Source organism: Protopterus annectens, chromosome 3.part1 (assembly GCF_019279795.1).
Source record: "Protopterus annectens isolate FY-2018-M chromosome 3.part1, PAN1.0, whole genome shotgun sequence".
In the NCBI taxonomy this organism is placed as follows: Eukaryota; Metazoa; Chordata; order Ceratodontiformes; family Protopteridae; genus Protopterus; species Protopterus annectens.
In genome coordinates, this window is record NC_056732.1 from 1,671,413,885 (window position 1) to 1,671,432,186 (window position 18,302).

Below are 18,302 nucleotides of genomic sequence, written 5' to 3' on the forward strand. Positions count from 1 at the left end.
GGAACATGGAGCAAAGACACAGAAAGTGGCAGGACCATTGCAGGCTGCCTAACTGACAGTTGCATAAACTCCTGTGACAGCATGCAGTTCCATTTTGTTTTAAATCAGCATTAGCTTTCCTATCAACACAACTGCTGAAACTGACTCTAAAACAGAGAGATTTGTGTGTTTAATATTCAAAGGACCTCAATGTGTATAAACAGCTTATATGGATATTGAAATGAATAAAATCCCTGCAGACAACAAACATGGCTGAATATATCCAGAAGTCCAAATAGCCAAGTAAAAAGAGTTTATTGCACAAAATGTAAGCACGTTTGTACTTTCCAACACTTATTCAGACTTTAATTAAAAACTAAAATGGAAAAACTTTAAAACCACAATCGGACCAGTCAAGGACACTGCCTAATACATACGTAATCATTTAACATTCCAATCAACCATCTTCTAACATCTTAATGATTTAAAAATTGTTGTTTAACTACCTAAAAATGAACATATTCTATACAGTCATATCTGTTTAAAACATAACTCAGCAAACACGTCTTTGCTGATGTTACACTGCCATTACAAAATAGCATAGATCCTTATGATCCTAAACTAGATAAAATAATTAAGAACACAAAATATTCATCATCTTAGTTTTGAACATAACTAATGCTGCTATCCTAATTCCCATTAATCATGGATGTCATTGTTCAATTCACTATGGCAATGGAGCCGCTTGGTTTTTATCAAAGAATAAAGAACTTCTTACACAGTCATCCGATCACAACCCATAGTACAGTTATATCATGATATCAACTATAAAATATCGGCAAACATTATACACGTTTAATGTGCAAAGTGGTTTCAATACTCAAATAATACTATTATTATCAAAGTTAGCATAAACTAGTTCCCATACCTACCTCTCACTTGTAGGCTCGTCCCCAGTCCAAACGTCTTCTGGAATTCAAATTCTGCACCTGAATGCAGAAGATGAAGATGTAAACCATCAGAGAAGACAAAAACAGGTCACAAGCACCTGTTCTGTCTGTGCGACTGGACGCAAAGGGCATTCTTAAAGAAGAACAGCCTTAAATTTTTATTTTTTTTTAAATTAGAAGTAAATTAATCTAATGGCTAGCCAATTCTGGGAGGTGTGAGTGCACCCCTTTACACCTGCCTGTGGGCGCCCTTGCAAACAGCCAACATTTGTAGAAGAGGTGATAAAATGGGATAAGGTAATAAAATGGGATGATGCAGGGAAGACTTTTTGTGTTACTGAAGTCAAACCAACCTGCATATGCAAGTCTAATGTTAGAGTTTAAGGAAGATATGTTGAAGCTGGGTACTAATTTTGTTAAACTACAAAACGGTAGACTTTATAACTGAGGCCAGAACAGACAAAGCAGACCAAAAGAAGAGAAGTAGAGAGTATAAGGCAATATTACATTTGAAAAGACAATACAGTATGAAGGTAAAAAATAGCATGGACTAAACAATTAAAGATATTAAATGATCAGTGGAGGAAAATATGCCTTACATCTTAGACATGCAACTGTTGAGTCTTTCAGTTTTTCCTGGTTAGGGGTCACCACAGCAGAACTCCGGTCTGCTAATGATTGGCAGCAGATTTTTACATGCCGAGTTGCCGGCCCTGACGCACAACCTTCAAAGAAGGTACGCCCATTCACGCATGTCTCCACACAGAAGACGCTCTAGCTGAGAAATGAACAGGACAACGTCGTACTGTGAGGCGACAACGCTACCGCAGCACCACCACTGCAGTAATTAAATTGAGAAAATTTAGAATTTGTGCATGGAAATATTTTCACAAAGGTTTCTATGCTCCTAAGACACTTGAAAAAAATGTTCTTACAGACAAGAGGCATATGAGGTTTTGAGAATGTGCGGAGTACAACAATGACATGAGTAATATGCTGTCCTACACTTGGAAGGCAATTTAACTTCAGTTCAGACATGCAGGGCCTTAGGTCAAGTGGTGCCCTAAGCAAAAGGGCTCCAGAGTGCCCCCCCACGCAACTTGGTGCCCCCATCCTGGTCTATTTACATCATCCAGTTTACTGGAAAAGTACCCCTGCTACAGCAGCGCCCTTGGTGGCCGCCTAAATGGCCTATACCTAAGGCTGGCTATACAGAGATGTTGTCAATGAGTCAGTGTAAAATATGAACTGAAGATGTCAACATGTTTGTCACTATCAACATTAATGATGGTAACAAAGTTATAACTAGTAAATGGAAAGGAAATACAAACCATCAATAAGAGGGGTGAAAAGATGATTTAAGACATTAAAAACATGGAACTGAGAATTGAGAGATTAGAAACAGAATTCCACAGTAAAAACAAAATGAGCTGCATGGGATTTTGTTACAGAACTGGAGCTTGAAGAGGATATACATTCTAGATACAATGCTAATATCAGCATCTATTTAACAATGCAGACTTCAGTACAATGTAAAGTCACTGGTTCAGTTACGATCTGTAGTATAGAGAAACTAAAATAAGGTCACTAGTTTATTCATGTGCTCACATTATGTTGTAAATGGTTAAACTGCATGTTTTAATTGATTTAAAGCAGCAATTTTAAATCTGTCTTGAGATTAAGACTAGGCAGAACATTTTACATGGATATTCGAATTTACATGATTAAAATGGCAAGTTATTTAAAGTTAAAAGTAAACAGAGACTTCTAAGAATGCCTGTGTATTAGTACTGCATAAACATCTATCTATAAAATGGCTGTAATAGCAATCAATGACAAAACAGGTGCATTATGCATGGGTATTGCACAGTGTACAAATGCTTAAAAATATCAGCATGGAGATTGAGCGTTCAAGCTTCTTGAAGGTCATTAGCTTAAAAATGGAACCTATGAATCGGTACTACCATGACCTACAGTATACATGCATATACTTGATCAGAAAACTGGATGAGATGTTAAACATCTGCTTGAACTGGTGCTAGATCAGGTGGATTTAAAAGATTCCACAACTCTTTACGAACTAGGGGAAATTCCCCAATGCCTTGTCCAAATTTACCCTAGTAGAATACCACCTCATGGCTCCCCTGGAATGAAGCCAATAACCTAATGCACCTAACCTAGTTAACAAAGGGCAAATAATCAAATACAGTTCAAGTTGTTGAACAAGAAACATTTTTTCGTAGAGATGATCAAAAGTCATCTGACTGCCATTACTAGCTTGATTTCTGTGACAGACTGTGGAACGAGGGGATAAAGAAATTTGCCCTTTTCCCACTATAGTAAGAACAGGTGAGGGGAGGCTGAGGAGGTTGCTCCTCACATGTGAAGTGTAAGGGGGCATTCTCCCCTGCAAAAAAAAATATTTACCGTAATTTTTTTTTTGCTCGATTACTTGAGTTTCAAGAATTTATTAATGCACTAAACCAAAAAAACAGTAGACTGGTACCAGATGGCAAGATTTATTTAAAAATCTGCAAAGTGACTATTTAGTACAAACGTTTGTCACATGATTTCTTTATTTGATGAAGTTTGGTAATACTGAACAAAAGCACTTACCTTTTATTTTTCAGGGAGTGTATTTATGCCTTATCTTATTTTCTACATTTGTACACGTGTGGAATAAATCTTGCCCTCTGGTACTGGTCCACTGCCTTTTTTTTAAGCATTTATGCTCAATTTACAGAAGTTCAGTGTATACCACTTAATATAACCCATACATATAATATTTATAATTTACTATTAAGTATAGCATTAATGTGCTGTTTTTTGATTCAGAAGTGTCGGTGGCACAACAGGTAGTACACATGCTTTTAGTGCTGGAAGACCTCAAGACTATGGGTCCTATTCCCATACCAGGTAGAAATGATTGCTGACACTACAGTGCAGTATTGGGGGAGCAGATGCTACACTCCTGATAGTGTCAACCTTCAGATGACATGTTAAACAGAGGTCCCATCTGCCTGAGCTGGTAGTAGCTTTATATGTAAATTACCCCACAGCACCTACTGAAAAGGCACAGCAGAAGTTTCTCGTTGCCTTAACCAAGTTTCTGCTGGTTGTAGAAATATCACCTCAAGTAACCCCTGAAAAGAGACCACTAGGCTAGTGGTACTAACCCCTGTCAAAGGATGACTTTTGTGTCTTTCGGCTTTTCACGTTTAGTGGTCGCCACAGCAGAACTCCGGTCCGCTAATGATTGGCAGTAGATTTTTACGTACTGGCTTGCCGGGCCTAACGCACAACCTTCAACGAAGGAACGCCCATTCACGCATGTCGCTACACAGAAGATGCTCTAACTGAGAATCGAACGGGCAACGTCTAACTGTGAGGCGACAATGCTACTGCAACACCACCACTGCAGTTTACCTGACTAAATAGTAGAATGCATTTCATTCAATGAACTGCAAACTAGAACAGTAAAAAAAAATGGTCTATTGGGACACATCTGGTGAGCTGCTAATGACCAGTTTTCCGATAGTCGTGGGTTCGATTCCCTTATACTCCACTGTGAATTTTAAATTACTTAACTAGAAAATGCCACATGGTCACAGTTAAAAGGAGAGACTTAGCAGGTTTATACTGGCAACAGTTAAAATAAAAACTGAAGCAGAATAAATAAAAAGCACTGTAAACATTCCCATATGTATATAATTTAGTAGACTGTTCTTACCCTAAGTAACTTGTCCTCCCATGGCTTCTGCAGCAGGGTTTCTGCTGTATTTTCTGAATGAAAATTAAGAAAATGTGATTAAAGCATAAGAAGATCAAAAAATGTAAATGTTCATATCAAATAACATTATACAATTGGGAAATTAGCAGGAAAAAAAATGAAAACTTCTACACATTTAAAATTAATGTATGTAATTCCCACATTTACATTTACTATAAGATGCTTAAAATTATTTCTCAAAAGAAATCTGGTACAAGCATGACAAAAAAGATATGGAAGTATAGTTAATACAGAAGTCTTTACTTGTACAGCATACCAAAGGGTTCATTTTACTGCCAAAGTGGACAGCAGACAGGTAGCAAGAACTATCCATTTCTTAGAAGAAAAAAATATATATACAAATGCACTACAAGGTAATACACACTATGATGTATAAAGCAAAGGTAGAAAAAAGATGAATGTCTTAAATTACTGAATGACCTGTGTTATACAGGTTACTGCATGAGTGATTCTCGCAACTTAGTGCCTTTCTCACTAAATCAACAACTCTTCCGGGTTTTACAAAGTGAAGCCAATGATTTTTGAAGGAACAGATTCAGGAATCACAAGTCAAAATTGAAATCTAGAATGTATCAATAACCGAATGACTCTTGAGAACCCTATAATCTGAAGATGATGACCAAGGAGGGCATGTCTACAACAGCTATAAAGATATAATTCTAAATTCAAGTTCCAGAAGTCAATATCAGGCTGCAAGTGTGACAGCCAAATGATTGTACACATGCACCTGACTGAACACACTTCCCACTAAAGTCATCACTTCTGTTGGGGGAGGTCTACCTTTGCCTGCAGTTGCAAATATCCAAGAGTTGGATATATTACGTTTGGTGGGATGGAAAAACAATTCTTGAATATTACATTAATAAAGTTTACGATAATCAGTAATGGCCTTCAACAAACACACTTTAATTAGCTCTTATGGTTCACAAGTACTTATAGATCTGTGAGGACCACTATAAGCTTAGCCTTACATTCTCAGGTTAGGTTTTAGCCCTTACATTTTATGCATAAATACACCAGAGTGGGAAGAACATGTTGAGATATCACTTGTCGCCCCCTTCCCATATGGACATGGCTCATAAGCCAGGGTGAACCTATGGTTTCCCATCCAGTCATCCAAACTTTGTTAATAGGTTCACAGGCAAGTACTAGGCTAACTGCCTTTACGGGCCATATTAAGCCTACCCAAATTCTCTTTAATAGCTCAAGTTTAAATAGAGTAAGAGAAGGTCTTTGCTTTATGTGGAGTAGAAGATGGTTCCATAGGAACGATATTTTCTACAATACATAACTATTCCTTCAACATGTTCAGTTTATGTTACAAAAAGAGACTAATATGTTGTTTATGATACCACTGGCCTTGTGAATATGTAATAGGTTTGACGGACAGGATCTGTTCAGGCTCTATACATAAGGCAGAGATCACTTCTTAGTGGCCTGCATGATACCAAGAAGAGGGACAAAGGTTTGAGATGGTCTGCACAGTTTTTATGATTTAGGTCACTGATTTTTATTTATTTTTTTTTTAAGTGAAAAAGTGTTGTGGTCACTCCAATCATGCCAAGTATTTGGACAGGTACATACCAAAATGGACATTATATTCAATGACGGGCCTAATGAGAGCAGAGTACAATGGAATAATTACATCCACAGACCCAGGTTCTGACCCTTTACATATTTGCTGGCTCACTCCGCTCCCCTACCGTACCCCCAATTCCCACCTACCCCCAGTGGTCCTACACTTATACTTTCTAAACCAGACCCACACCTGTACCCCACCTTTCCTCATGCTCTACCAATCTAGTCATCCTAGCCACACCCCTCCTCAATCACCAGTCTCCCTACTCCACCTTTCTCCAATACTTTCACCATTAGTACTTTTCCCCTATTCTTCTCCCTTTACAATTCCTTCCTTCTAAAACCTTACCCTTTACCATTCTGACTTCTCTCTTATCCCTGCCCAATATCTTTTGAAGTTGTACTAGCAACCTTGTTGAAGTTGTACAGGTAATACTAGTAATATGCCTCCAACACAAAGCTCTCCAAACTAAGTTAATACTCATAGCCTTACCATTCCTCACTACTGCATATCTCCTCACCTCCTTTGAAAAGGTGAAATATTTCCACTTCATCTACTCTCCAAAACAAACAGCCACTCAAAATTCTACCTTTACCCAACTTCAAATAAATATCACATCCATTCCCTGCTACCTGTTAGCAAAATACCATAGACTCACACATATTAAATTCCATAACTCCACTCCACTGCAAGGAAATTAAAATATCTAACTAGCTATATTAATGACCCAATTTCTAGGCTAAAAGCTCCCATCTTAAAAGATGGTGACATCCACCCCAACCCAGGCCCAACCTATCTTTCCACAATAACAACTCACAGCACCACTCCTGCTACCCTACCTACCTTGTCCAGTCTCACCAACTCCTTACTAATAGGACATCTTAATAGCCGCAGTATCAACAACAAAGTTGCCCATCTCCATGCCCTTCTTGACTGTCATTCCTTCGACATCTTCTGTCTTACAAAAACGTGGTTAAAACCAGGAAGCAAGGACATTGAGATTATTCCCCCAAGTTTTAATATATTGAGACTTGATTGTACGAAATGCATGGCTGGAGGAGTAGCCCTTCTGTTTAAAACTGGATTACAAATCTCCTCAATACCCTATATCCCTCCCCAAGATAGTAAGGCAGAAGTCCTTATCTCCAGACTTCAGCTCAACACCAGTAAAACCCTAAACATCATGTGCACCTACCTACCTCCTGGTAATAACAGCACTATAACAGAGGAGTTTCTAAACTGGGAATCAACTACTTACAATTACACTAAGTGACTTCAATACCAACTGGAAGTGTGTCAATGCTGACAACCCTTCCTCACATATTAATCTGTATGGATTCAGTCAAACTATCACCACCACTACTAGAATTCATACACCAAACAAAAAAGAGAGCATCTTAGATTGGATTCTTATTAACAGACAGCAACAAACTTATAAAGTTGGAACTTTGCCTGATGATGTAAGTGATCATACTTTAACTTACATTATAAAACAAAAACAATATTCCTAACTCCCCATGTACAGGATATCACAGTCCCAGAAACACTTTAACCCTACATTTTTCCAAAACAAACTTAATGCCTGTGACTGGACCCCTCTAAAAATTCTCCCACTCGAAGAGGCTGTTAAATATTTCAACTCTAAATTCTTAACAATCCTAGATAAACACGCACTCAAACAGTCTATTAGATTGAAGTCTAAGACAGCCCCATGGCTGTCAAAAGATACTAGACAAAAGATATTACTGAGGAACAAATCTTGAGCTAAGTGGAGAGCTACCAGAACTATCTCTGAGCAACAAATCTTTAGACAGTTGAGAAATATTACAAAAAGAGCCATACTCACTGACAAAAAGAACTACTATTGGAAACTACAGCAAACCCACCATAATAATCCTCAAAAATTCTGGTCAAGCATAAATAGACTCTTACACCCTGGCCACTCTAGCACACCATCTCCATTAGGAGCTGATAATAACCCCCAGCAAACTGCCAACGCCTTCAATACCTTTTTTACTGACACCATACAATCCCTAGCCCATCAACTATCCACAGACAACACTAGTCTCCCTGTCTCTGTACCTGACACTCTACCAACCTTCCAACTACAACCCATCTCTACTACTTGCATACTAAAAATCATCCAAAATCTTAAGCCATGTACCCCCCTCTGCAGACCAGCTACCATCTGAATACTTGCAAAAAGCAGCTAAATCAGTTGCCTATCCCTACATCCATTCTTATAAATAGAACCATAACAGAGGGAATCTCAGACATCTGGAAAATTTCCCATATAATTCCCTTACACAAAGGTGCTAACTCTAATGATTATTCCAATTACAGACCCACACCTCTCATCACCCTTAGCTAAAGTTATGGAAAAATGCATTCACCATCAGCTAATAAACCACTTAACCCAATACAACATCTTAGCTAACTGCCAACACGGCTTTAGACTATTTCATAGTACCACCACAGCGCTCCTTTCTTTCACAGACTCCATTAACCGTAATAACAATAGCCTCTCTTCAGCACTCTTTACTGATCTGTCAAAAGCTTTTGACATGGTAAACCACCCCCTACTCATACAGACCCTTGAATCCCTCTCTCTAGACACCAAGGCTATACTCTGGTTCAAGTCCTACCTTAACAATAGGCAACAGGCAGTTCTCTGGGAAAATAAGCTATCTTCCACCTGCCCATCTCCCTTGGAGTCCCTCAGGGCTCCATTCTAGGACCTCTTCTTTTCTCATTGTTCATCAATGACCTGCAAGTAGCAATCCCCAAAGTCACCTGTATACAATATGCAAATGACTCAACACTCATTTGCTCTGCCAACTCTATAACTGAACTTCATTCTCTAACCCAAAAAGTATTCGGCACAGTTGAGGCTTGGTTCTTGAAATGCTGTCTCCTTCTGAACGCCAAAAAGACCAAGCTCTTACTCTTTACACCCAACAGCAAGTCCCCCCCTATACATTTCTCACTCTTATCCAATAACGCCACTCTTATATCCCCTGACTCTACCAACAAACTGATAGGAATCACAATTGACAACAAACTCACCTTTGCTAACCATATTAATAACTCCATTAAAACAGTAAATAGAAAAATGGGCTCCTTATATAGAATAAAATCCCTCAACTCCTACATCCAGAACTACAATTGCCCACTCCCATTTAATCTTGACTCTTCTTTATGCTTCATCCATATATACTAACCTAAAAAAGTAATCTCGTCACACTAGCTAACTTCTATAATAATATAGCCAGATTCGCTACTGGGAACCCATTTAGAACTCACCACTGTCAGAACCTTCAGCATCTAGACTGGCTCGAACTAAAAAACATTTTGCTACTCTCCCAACTTACCACTGTTCATAAGATATTTTACCAACCTAACAACACCCCAATACTTTCCAACCTTATTACCCCCTATAGTAATCTCAACTCCTTACGCCCCTAGAGCAAACTTCTTGCCAGCCTAAGCAAGTCTAATAACTTGGCTGGTGACTTCTTGTTCTCCAATACTGCTGGAAAACACTGGAACCTTCTGCCACCTGATCTAACTTTACAACCCTCCCTGCCGCTCTTTAAGCAAAGGCTCAAGAAACATCTCGGCACACACTGGTTATGCCCCTGTTGCAACGCTGACTAATTCTCTAATTTCTCTACCGCTACTTCTATACTGCCTCCTCTCACCAATCAATACTGTTATACCCCTCTCAAAGTAGTAACAATCACTAGATAATTAATTAACTTATGTCCTGAATGTTAATTTGAATGCTCTGTATACTACACCTCAGACTCTATACTGTCAAGTCACTTACCCTATCCTGTTAGATTAGAGGTAATAAATGTTTTGTCCTCTCATTAATACACTGTATTTAATTATTTTAACATCCTTTTTTTTTGTATAATACTGCACGACATATTTCTGTGACACTATTTTGCTGTGTTTACTATTGGAGCTTTTCTCCCGGGCCTCCACTGAAAATGGAAATATATACAGCTGGACTAGCCTGGTTAACAAATGTTAAATAAACAAATAAATAAAATGGTACAATGAAAAAAAGACATTTAACAATAATGGATATGTGATGATCAAACGACAGTTCACTGCCGGCACAGGCTCCCAGATCCCTGTCTATGGAATCAACCTTTAGCGGTGACAGTTGCAAGGGTGGTCCTTCTTTGCTGAAGGATATTATACATTTCTTAGCATTCAGTTATAGTCCATGGTTTTGACATCAACTGTGTTTGTGGAAGGGCCCCTCTTGCAGGATTTGTTCTAAGTTGTTTATGATAGTACCAAGTTTACAGTCATCTATAATGTAATGGGGTTATCTACAGTCTCATTCCAGACTGATGAGTACTGAATGCACTGGAAAGACACCAGCTATTAAGTCAATTGTTAGAGTTAATTATTTTTTATTTATATCTACACATTCTTCTTGGTGAAGAAATTATTTCACTCAGGTGCAGAGTTTTACATGTATCCATCACATGCCTAGAGAGTTTTCACATGTCTCTGCATGTCTCTCAGGGTACTCACCCCATGTGATTCACTCCCACATAGACCACCACCATCTTGTAGTCATACCTGTCACAGGAAAGGCTCCTGAGGGCCCCTTTAATGTCCATCATCATGACACACAAGATGCAGTGGAAACTAACCCGGTGTCAAGCCTCCGAAGTGGGGAATCTGTGCCTAACTACTGAGTCACCAATAACTAATCATTCTTATTAGAAGCTAATTTAGCATTAACTGAATATGAAGAGCTACACTGATGTTGTTTGTTGTAAGTGCACATGGAGTGAGCGAGTTGAGTGATTTTGCAGTGGGTCAATGGCATTCACCTCATTGGAAGCAGTGACTGCTGAAGCCAGATTTCCAGGCAACATAAATGGCATCAGTCATAACATGTTATACGAGAGGAATGGCACAAGGTTCTTCATTCTTCTTCCCCACATACCAGTGAAGCCAAACATGGACTGAAAGCAGAGAAGTAACAGGGCAGCCTATACAAATCCCAACTTTTAATGTCGTGTCATAAAAGGACATCATCAGGAGAGGAGCAATCTGAAAGGGACTGCAGTGCCAGGACTGATGCCAGGCTAAGAACAACTAATTTAAAGATGTTGTGCACCCCCCCCCCCCCCAGTTACCACTAGTAACGCACAAATGGTCGGCAAAGAATTGCATAACCTTGTGAAATTTTCCTCTTGTAATTGTAAAAGGGGGATGAAAGGGAATGAAATGCAAAAATGTTCTGTTTCAAACTGTAAAATAACCTCTTGTAACTTCTATGTTAGCAGCTCATAAAATGTAATTACAGTCCTCCTCCAGTTAAGATATTTACTTTGAGGTCCTTTGCACTGGTAGTCTCTTTCTCTAGGCAGGTGTGATTAAATACTTGCCCTTAACTTACGACAAAACTGGTTGAGTTACTTTTGCTATAGGAACACACCTATGAAAAGGCAGACATAATGCTTTTTGTAAAAGGAAATGATGGAATGGTTTGTGGAGAATGTGACAATGTGAGGTATTGCCAGCTATGCCAGGAGAAGTTGGGCAGTGTATGTGTAACATATACCAACACAGCTAGTTAGAATTTTGTAAAGAATTACATGTCATTTGTACATCTAACTGATTTGTACAGATGCTTGTGCTGAAAATGTATTTGTAAAGTTGCTTGTGTTAAAAATGTATCAACAGTGGGTGCTGACTGTATTGTAACTGAATTAAATGTATATGTTTTAACAGAAGATACTGGAAGAGAAGAAATTAATCACAATACAACTGCAGCAAACTTTGAAAATTTTTCCTGGAATTAAGTTACTGAGGCTAGGCCATAAAGACTGTATCTTACAGTTCTGATTGCAGCCAGAGACAAAATGTCTGGAAAAACAAGTACTAGGAAGCCTTCTGTATTGCTACTCTAAAGAGTAGAAGTTTGAAATTGTTTTATGACTTTAAACTGCATTGGCTCTTAGTAAGCTCTATGTGTGTGCATCACTGACACATATATGCTAAATCCTGGCAGTTTCTAGCAATGGGGGGTTGCATAGGAGCCAGAAGTCAGACGTATGTGATATCATGCTGTAATCTGTCACTAAAATAATGTTTTAATACTAGCGGAAACTGAAGTCTCCGAGCACTCTGTTCTTGGGACCTGACAAGATAGGACCCCTCACCTACTTCATCTTGCCTTGCTCTACTAAGTGACCAGGGAATAGTAATTCTTTAGATCAGTAAGGAAAATATAGTGAGATTAGTTAAGTACTGTTTTTCTGCATCTATGTGAATCTATTTGTCTGTGTTATTTTAATATTTCCTGTGATTTGAAATTCTGGTCTTTACTGTAAAAAGATACTGAGTACTTTCATGTTCTTATTTGTTATTAAATATATTTAAACTTTTCATTGTGGGTGGTCTTTTAGAGAATATTTTAATCTCTGAAAGTACTTGTATATATTTGTTGACAACTCTGGCCATTCTCGAAAGCCTTGCTGTTGGTCAAACTACCATTTGTATCAATATTTATTTCACTCAGTATAATTGGGTACCCTTGCAAGATCCTTAGAGTACCTGGCTTCGGAGTGTCTGGTGGAGGTTTAACTACCTTACAGTCTGGGCAGAAGGGGGCATATCTAGTAAATCTCTGCCAGCCTTTCCCAGGTAGGTGTGTGTGTGTGTGTGTGTGTGTGTGTGTGTGTGTGTGTGTGTGTGTGTGTGTGTGAAAATCAAATCTCAGAGTGTGTGTGTGTCAGCTGTTTAGAGCAGGATCATGAAGCACTGGCTTCACAGAGAGGGTGCTGGAGAACTTGGCTTGGAGATTCAGCTGAGGTCTCAGCTCTACAGTTATGCCAGTGGGGAGTCTTACTGGGGACCTGGAGTGACACAGACAGAAAAATCCAGACCCCAGACCAAGTGTGTTCCCTGTGTGCATTTAAGGAAAATTGTGCTTCATGCACAGAGCTGCATCTGGAAATACTGGGTGTATCCATTTTTGTTCCAAGTGAACGTCCCTCTCCAGTGCCAGTGGTGAGGATTCAGGGTCCTTGATTACTTGCCCATAGTGGGGACATTACAGGGAATACAACTTCAATGGACTGCATTAATTCTTAGACTGGCCTTTGCTTGGAAGAGAGATTGGCAACATTTATTTATTTTATTTTTATTTTACATTTGTTGACCGGGAAAGTCCGACTGGACACATGTCCATTTTCAGCAGAGGCCCGGGGAGAAAAGCTCCAGTTACATCACAGATACATAAACATATTAAATTAATACAAAATGATGAAATACACATACAAAAACAGGTTTTAATTATAGGTAAATATGGCCCGTTAGCAGGCTCATAGTTAGATAGTTGTCAGATAATGAATTCCTCTTGGAATAGAATACATTCTGTACATACTCAACACATGAAGTATACTGTAGCCTTATATAGCTAGGATATAACAGTTATGCTTAGAACAGCAGATAGTTACATGTTAGAAGCTAGAGTTAACATTGCCAGTGACTACATATTTCTAGTATTTCAGCCTTTATCCAGGGGTAAGACAAGAGCATACCCAGTTGTTTGTGAGGTGAGTTTTTAGTAGTTTTTTGAATTGTGTTGTGAAGTTATTTGATATTATTTGGGTAGGGAGGGAGTTCCAGAGTCTGGAAATGTAGCAGCTAAAGATAGATTTACCTGACTCATTGTTATGTCTTGTAACTTCAAGGAGGTTAAGGGTACCTGATCTCTGTGTTCTTGTGGTGGTGTGAGGGTGTATTAGGTTTTGGAGGGCTGGAATCCTATCTGAGTGATGGTATAACTTATGTGCTAGTGACAATTGATTGAGCTGAAGTATTTGAGGGAACTCCAACCAGTTCAATTTCTTGAGAGCTACACAGTGGTGTGTTCTATATGCTGATTCTGTTGCAAATTTAGCTATCTTATTATAGCAGGTTTCTAGTTTGGATAGTTCAGATTTATGTAGGTTGGTAAATACTGGGGATGCGTAGAGGAGGGTTGATAGTAGAAGTGTCCTGACTATTGTGGTTTTGGATTGCTTGGAGAGAAATTGTTTGTTGCGATAAAGGAGCCCCAGTATTTTGTGAACTTTCTTTACAGTTTGAGCAATATGCAAGTCGAATCTTAGGTGATTGTCTATTTCTTCACCTAGAAGTTTGGTGTGGGTAGTTGGGGTAATAATGGTTTCATTATTAGAGGTAATAGTGAAGTTGATAACACACCAAACAGCCGATACTTAATCCAGCAAGATTTTCTTTTATTTCTTTTCCAAAGGACCTGGTACCTCGGCAATTCGCCTTCAAAGGATCACAATCCAATATAGCACAATGGCAGTATTTATATAAGCATTAATTGAATCAATCAATCAATTAGTTATATAATTAATTCCAAAAAAAGAGAGGGAAAAGAACTTGTATACATATTTAAAGTGATCATACTATAGTTAATATGTTCTTGCATGCTACTAGCATGCATCCCCCTCACTTGTTAAGAGCTTTGCCTCATGGAGAGTTCAAAAGAATATATCAGCATACCAGTATAGAATCTGAGTTAGATTATGAGTTAAATGAGGTATTTCTTAGATTATGTGAAAGAGGGTATGAAAAAAAGCAATTATTTAAATGTATGAATAATGTTATGAACAAGCATAAAACATTCAGGAAATTAGAAATGAATGTTTCAGATTTAACTAAAAAAGATAAAGATGTGGAAGAGGTATTTTTTGTAACTAGGTATACAGCCTTTTCTGAAAAATTTGTTTCTATAATAAAAAGATTTTGGTATTTGGTTAGTGAGGATGAGTGTATAGGTGAGCTTTTTCCTCACCACATAACATTTTCATACAAAAAGGGAAAGAATTTAAAAGAATTGTTAAACAACAACCTCTTAATAAAAAGAATCTCTCATACTACTAACTTGGGATCATTTAGATGTGGTTCCTGTAGTCTATGTGATAGAATTATTAATGTCAAGTCTATTAACAATATTAACCACTACCCCAAGCACTATTTTGATTGTAAATCTATAGGCGTTGTATATACACTTACTTGTAGTTGTAATAATATATGGTACATTGGACAAACTAAAAGAATGGTTAGAGTTAGAATTCTAGAGCATTTAAGAGACATTCGGAATTTAAATTTATCTAGTCCAGTTGCTAAACACTTCTTTGAAGCTCATGAAGGGAAATCAGATAGTTTAAAATTCAGCATTTTGGGTAAGCCTTTTTGTTGTAGAGGTGACAATATTTGTGATAGATTATTGGAGCTAGAAACTAGAATGATTTTAAAGTTCAATACTCTAAAACCTTTTGGTCTTAATTTGGAATTGGGAATGTGATGAATTATTTGATGAATTATTTGATTTATTAGTAATATTTTTTGATAATTAAATATTATATAATAGAATATATGTTTATATTTATATATTATATTACTAATAAAATAATATAACTAGCATATTTAGGATGTATATAATTCATATGAATATTTATTTAAATTTATTATAGTATGATCACTTTAAATATGTATACAAGTTCTTTTCCCTCTTTTTTTGGAATTAATTATATAACTAATTGATTGATTGATTCAATTAATGCTTATATAAATACTGCCATTGTGCTATATTGGATTGTGATCCTTTGAAGGCGAATTGCCGAGGTACCAGGTCCTTTGGAAAAGAAATAAAAGAAAATCTTGCTGGATTAAGTATCGGCTGTTTGGTGTGTTATCAGTTTACCTATTTTTGTGCTTTTTGTATCGTTTAGTAATAGTGAAGTTGTCTGAATGGGGAGAGCTCTATAAGACGTGAAGATAAGTAATATGTTTTTTGCTGGGTTGAGAATAAGTTGGTGATTGCTAAGCCAGTTTTCAGCTTGTGAGAAGCATTCTTATGTTTGGGAGTGGAAGTGTTGAAGTGTTGGGGCGGCACATATGATTGTGGTGTCATCAGCATACTGAATTATTGTGGCTTTTGGCATACATGAAGGGAATTGATTGGTGAATAGAGTGAAGAGTAATGGACCTAGGATGGAGCCTTGTGGGACTCCTAGGGATACTGGTAGTAGAGAGGACATTTGGTTCTGCCATTTAACAGCTTGTTGGCGACCTGATAGATAGTTCTCATACCATGTGAAGGAGAAGTAATTGAGTTTGAGGGTAGATACAGCACTGAGAAGTTTGTTATGATCCACCATATCACATGCTTTAGATAAGTCTAAGAATATGTCAGACACTAGCTGGCCATTACTTCTATACTGGTTAATGCTGTTAGTGAATGCTACTAGTGCGGTGGTGGTACTGTGAAAGGGTCTAAAGCCATGTTGGTTTCTGGATAGCAAATTGTTTTTTTGAAGGTAGTCCATAAGTTGTGTGTGTATGACCCGTTCTAAGATTTTGATAAGGGTGATAAAATAGCAATAGGACGGTAGTTGTTGAATTCAAAGGAGTTACCTCCTTTGTGTAATGGTACATTATAGGAGGTTTTCCATATGTGTGGTACTTTGCATTCGGAGATGGACCTACTGATGAGGAATGAAACAGGGTAGGCTATAGCAGGTGCAGCTATTTGGAGGTATTCAGAGGGTAGGTCATTAGCAGCCAGAGTGGTGGGTTTGAGCCTTTGGAGAAGTTTTTGAACAGTTTTGGTTGATACTGGTTGAAAGGTAAAGTGGGATGTATTAGTTTGCTGTTCAAGTGTGTCTGTTGTAGTTGGCATGTTTGTTAAGGATGGGGTGCAGTAATCAGTTGGTTATTAGCTAGGGCTTGGATTGTTTCAGTAAAATATTTATTAAACTGGGTGGGGATATTTTCATGGTTTTTCTGAGCTGTGGGTGAGGGTGGTGTTATTTTTCCAGGTTGTAATACAGAGTTGATTGCAGCCCAGAACTTCTGGGGGGTGTTTATATGTGTTTGTTGTAAGTTTTGGTAATAGCTGACTTTGTCCATTTTTGTGTGTTTTTGGCTTTATTCCTTAGTTCTAAGTATGTTAGTTTGTCTAGTGAGGTTTTGGTGTTTTGAAATTGGTTTCATGCTTTATCCCTTTCTAAGAGAATAGTTTTGGTGGGTTTAGTAAGCCAGAGTGCATATTTGGTTTTTATTCTTGTGGTCCTAGAGGGAGCATGGTGGTTAAGAATTTGTATGAAGGTTTTGTTGAAGTACATTACTGCCTCTTCTAGAGGTAATTGATTGAGGGGTCCATTTGCAACATCTTAGGTCATTGATGAAGTTATTAGCGTTAAAGTTCTTTTTAGTTCTGAATTCTCTTAGAATTACATGGCTTATTTGGGGAGACTTGGCTCTTAGCAAATATGTTGGTTGGTGGTCACTGAGAATGTCTGGTAGACATCCGGTTAGGGATGCAAGGGATGGGTGGGATAAGAGTATCCAGTCCAGTACGGACTGGCGTTTGGATCTTTTGTCATTCCTGGTGGGGGTAGTGATAACCTGGGTAAAGCCATGGAGATGTGGGTGAGTGGAGCTTGGCTAGAACAGCTCAGCCAGTCTATGTTAAAGTCACCCAGCAAGATATTCTCTTTGGGTAGAGAGGTAGATATGTATTCAAGCAGGTTTTCTAAGGTAGTGATATTATTTCCTGGGGGGATGTAGTAGCCAATGATATTAATATGTTTGTTTGGGTTTAGCTGAAACTTGGCAAGAATAAGTTCTGCATTATTGAATTCTGGTAAGGTAATATCAAGTTGTTTGAGGATGAAGTTGTCTTTGTACATATTATGACTATCTCCCCACCCCTTTTGCCTACTCTGTCTTTGCGAATGATATATCCTGGGGCTGTAATTTCGTTATTATGGATTTCTGGTTTTAGTCAGGTTTCAGTTAATAGGACAATTCAGGTTTGTATAGGGATAATAGGGCATGAAGGTCCTGGATTTGTTTAGATTAAGAAAGAGGAGAGAGGATTTTGGTCTATGGAATAAGGGGTTATGTTGATTGGTGTTTGGGATGGTTGTTGTGTGTGGTC

General features: G+C 38.0%; 1 protein-coding gene across 2 annotated transcripts in view; it reads right to left on the reverse strand.

Annotated features, from left to right (window-relative positions):
• The window catches only part of MROH1 (maestro heat like repeat family member 1), a 2,449,684-nt gene that overhangs the window by 1,215,976 nt on the left and 1,215,406 nt on the right, over positions 1-18,302 (reverse strand). For both annotated transcript variants that reach the window (XM_044067698.1, XM_044067696.1), the window contains exon 17: positions 4,660-4,712. In XM_044067698.1, the coding sequence (XP_043923633.1) occupies positions 4,660-4,712 (53 nt within the window). The remainder of the gene's footprint in view (positions 1-4,659; positions 4,713-18,302) is intronic.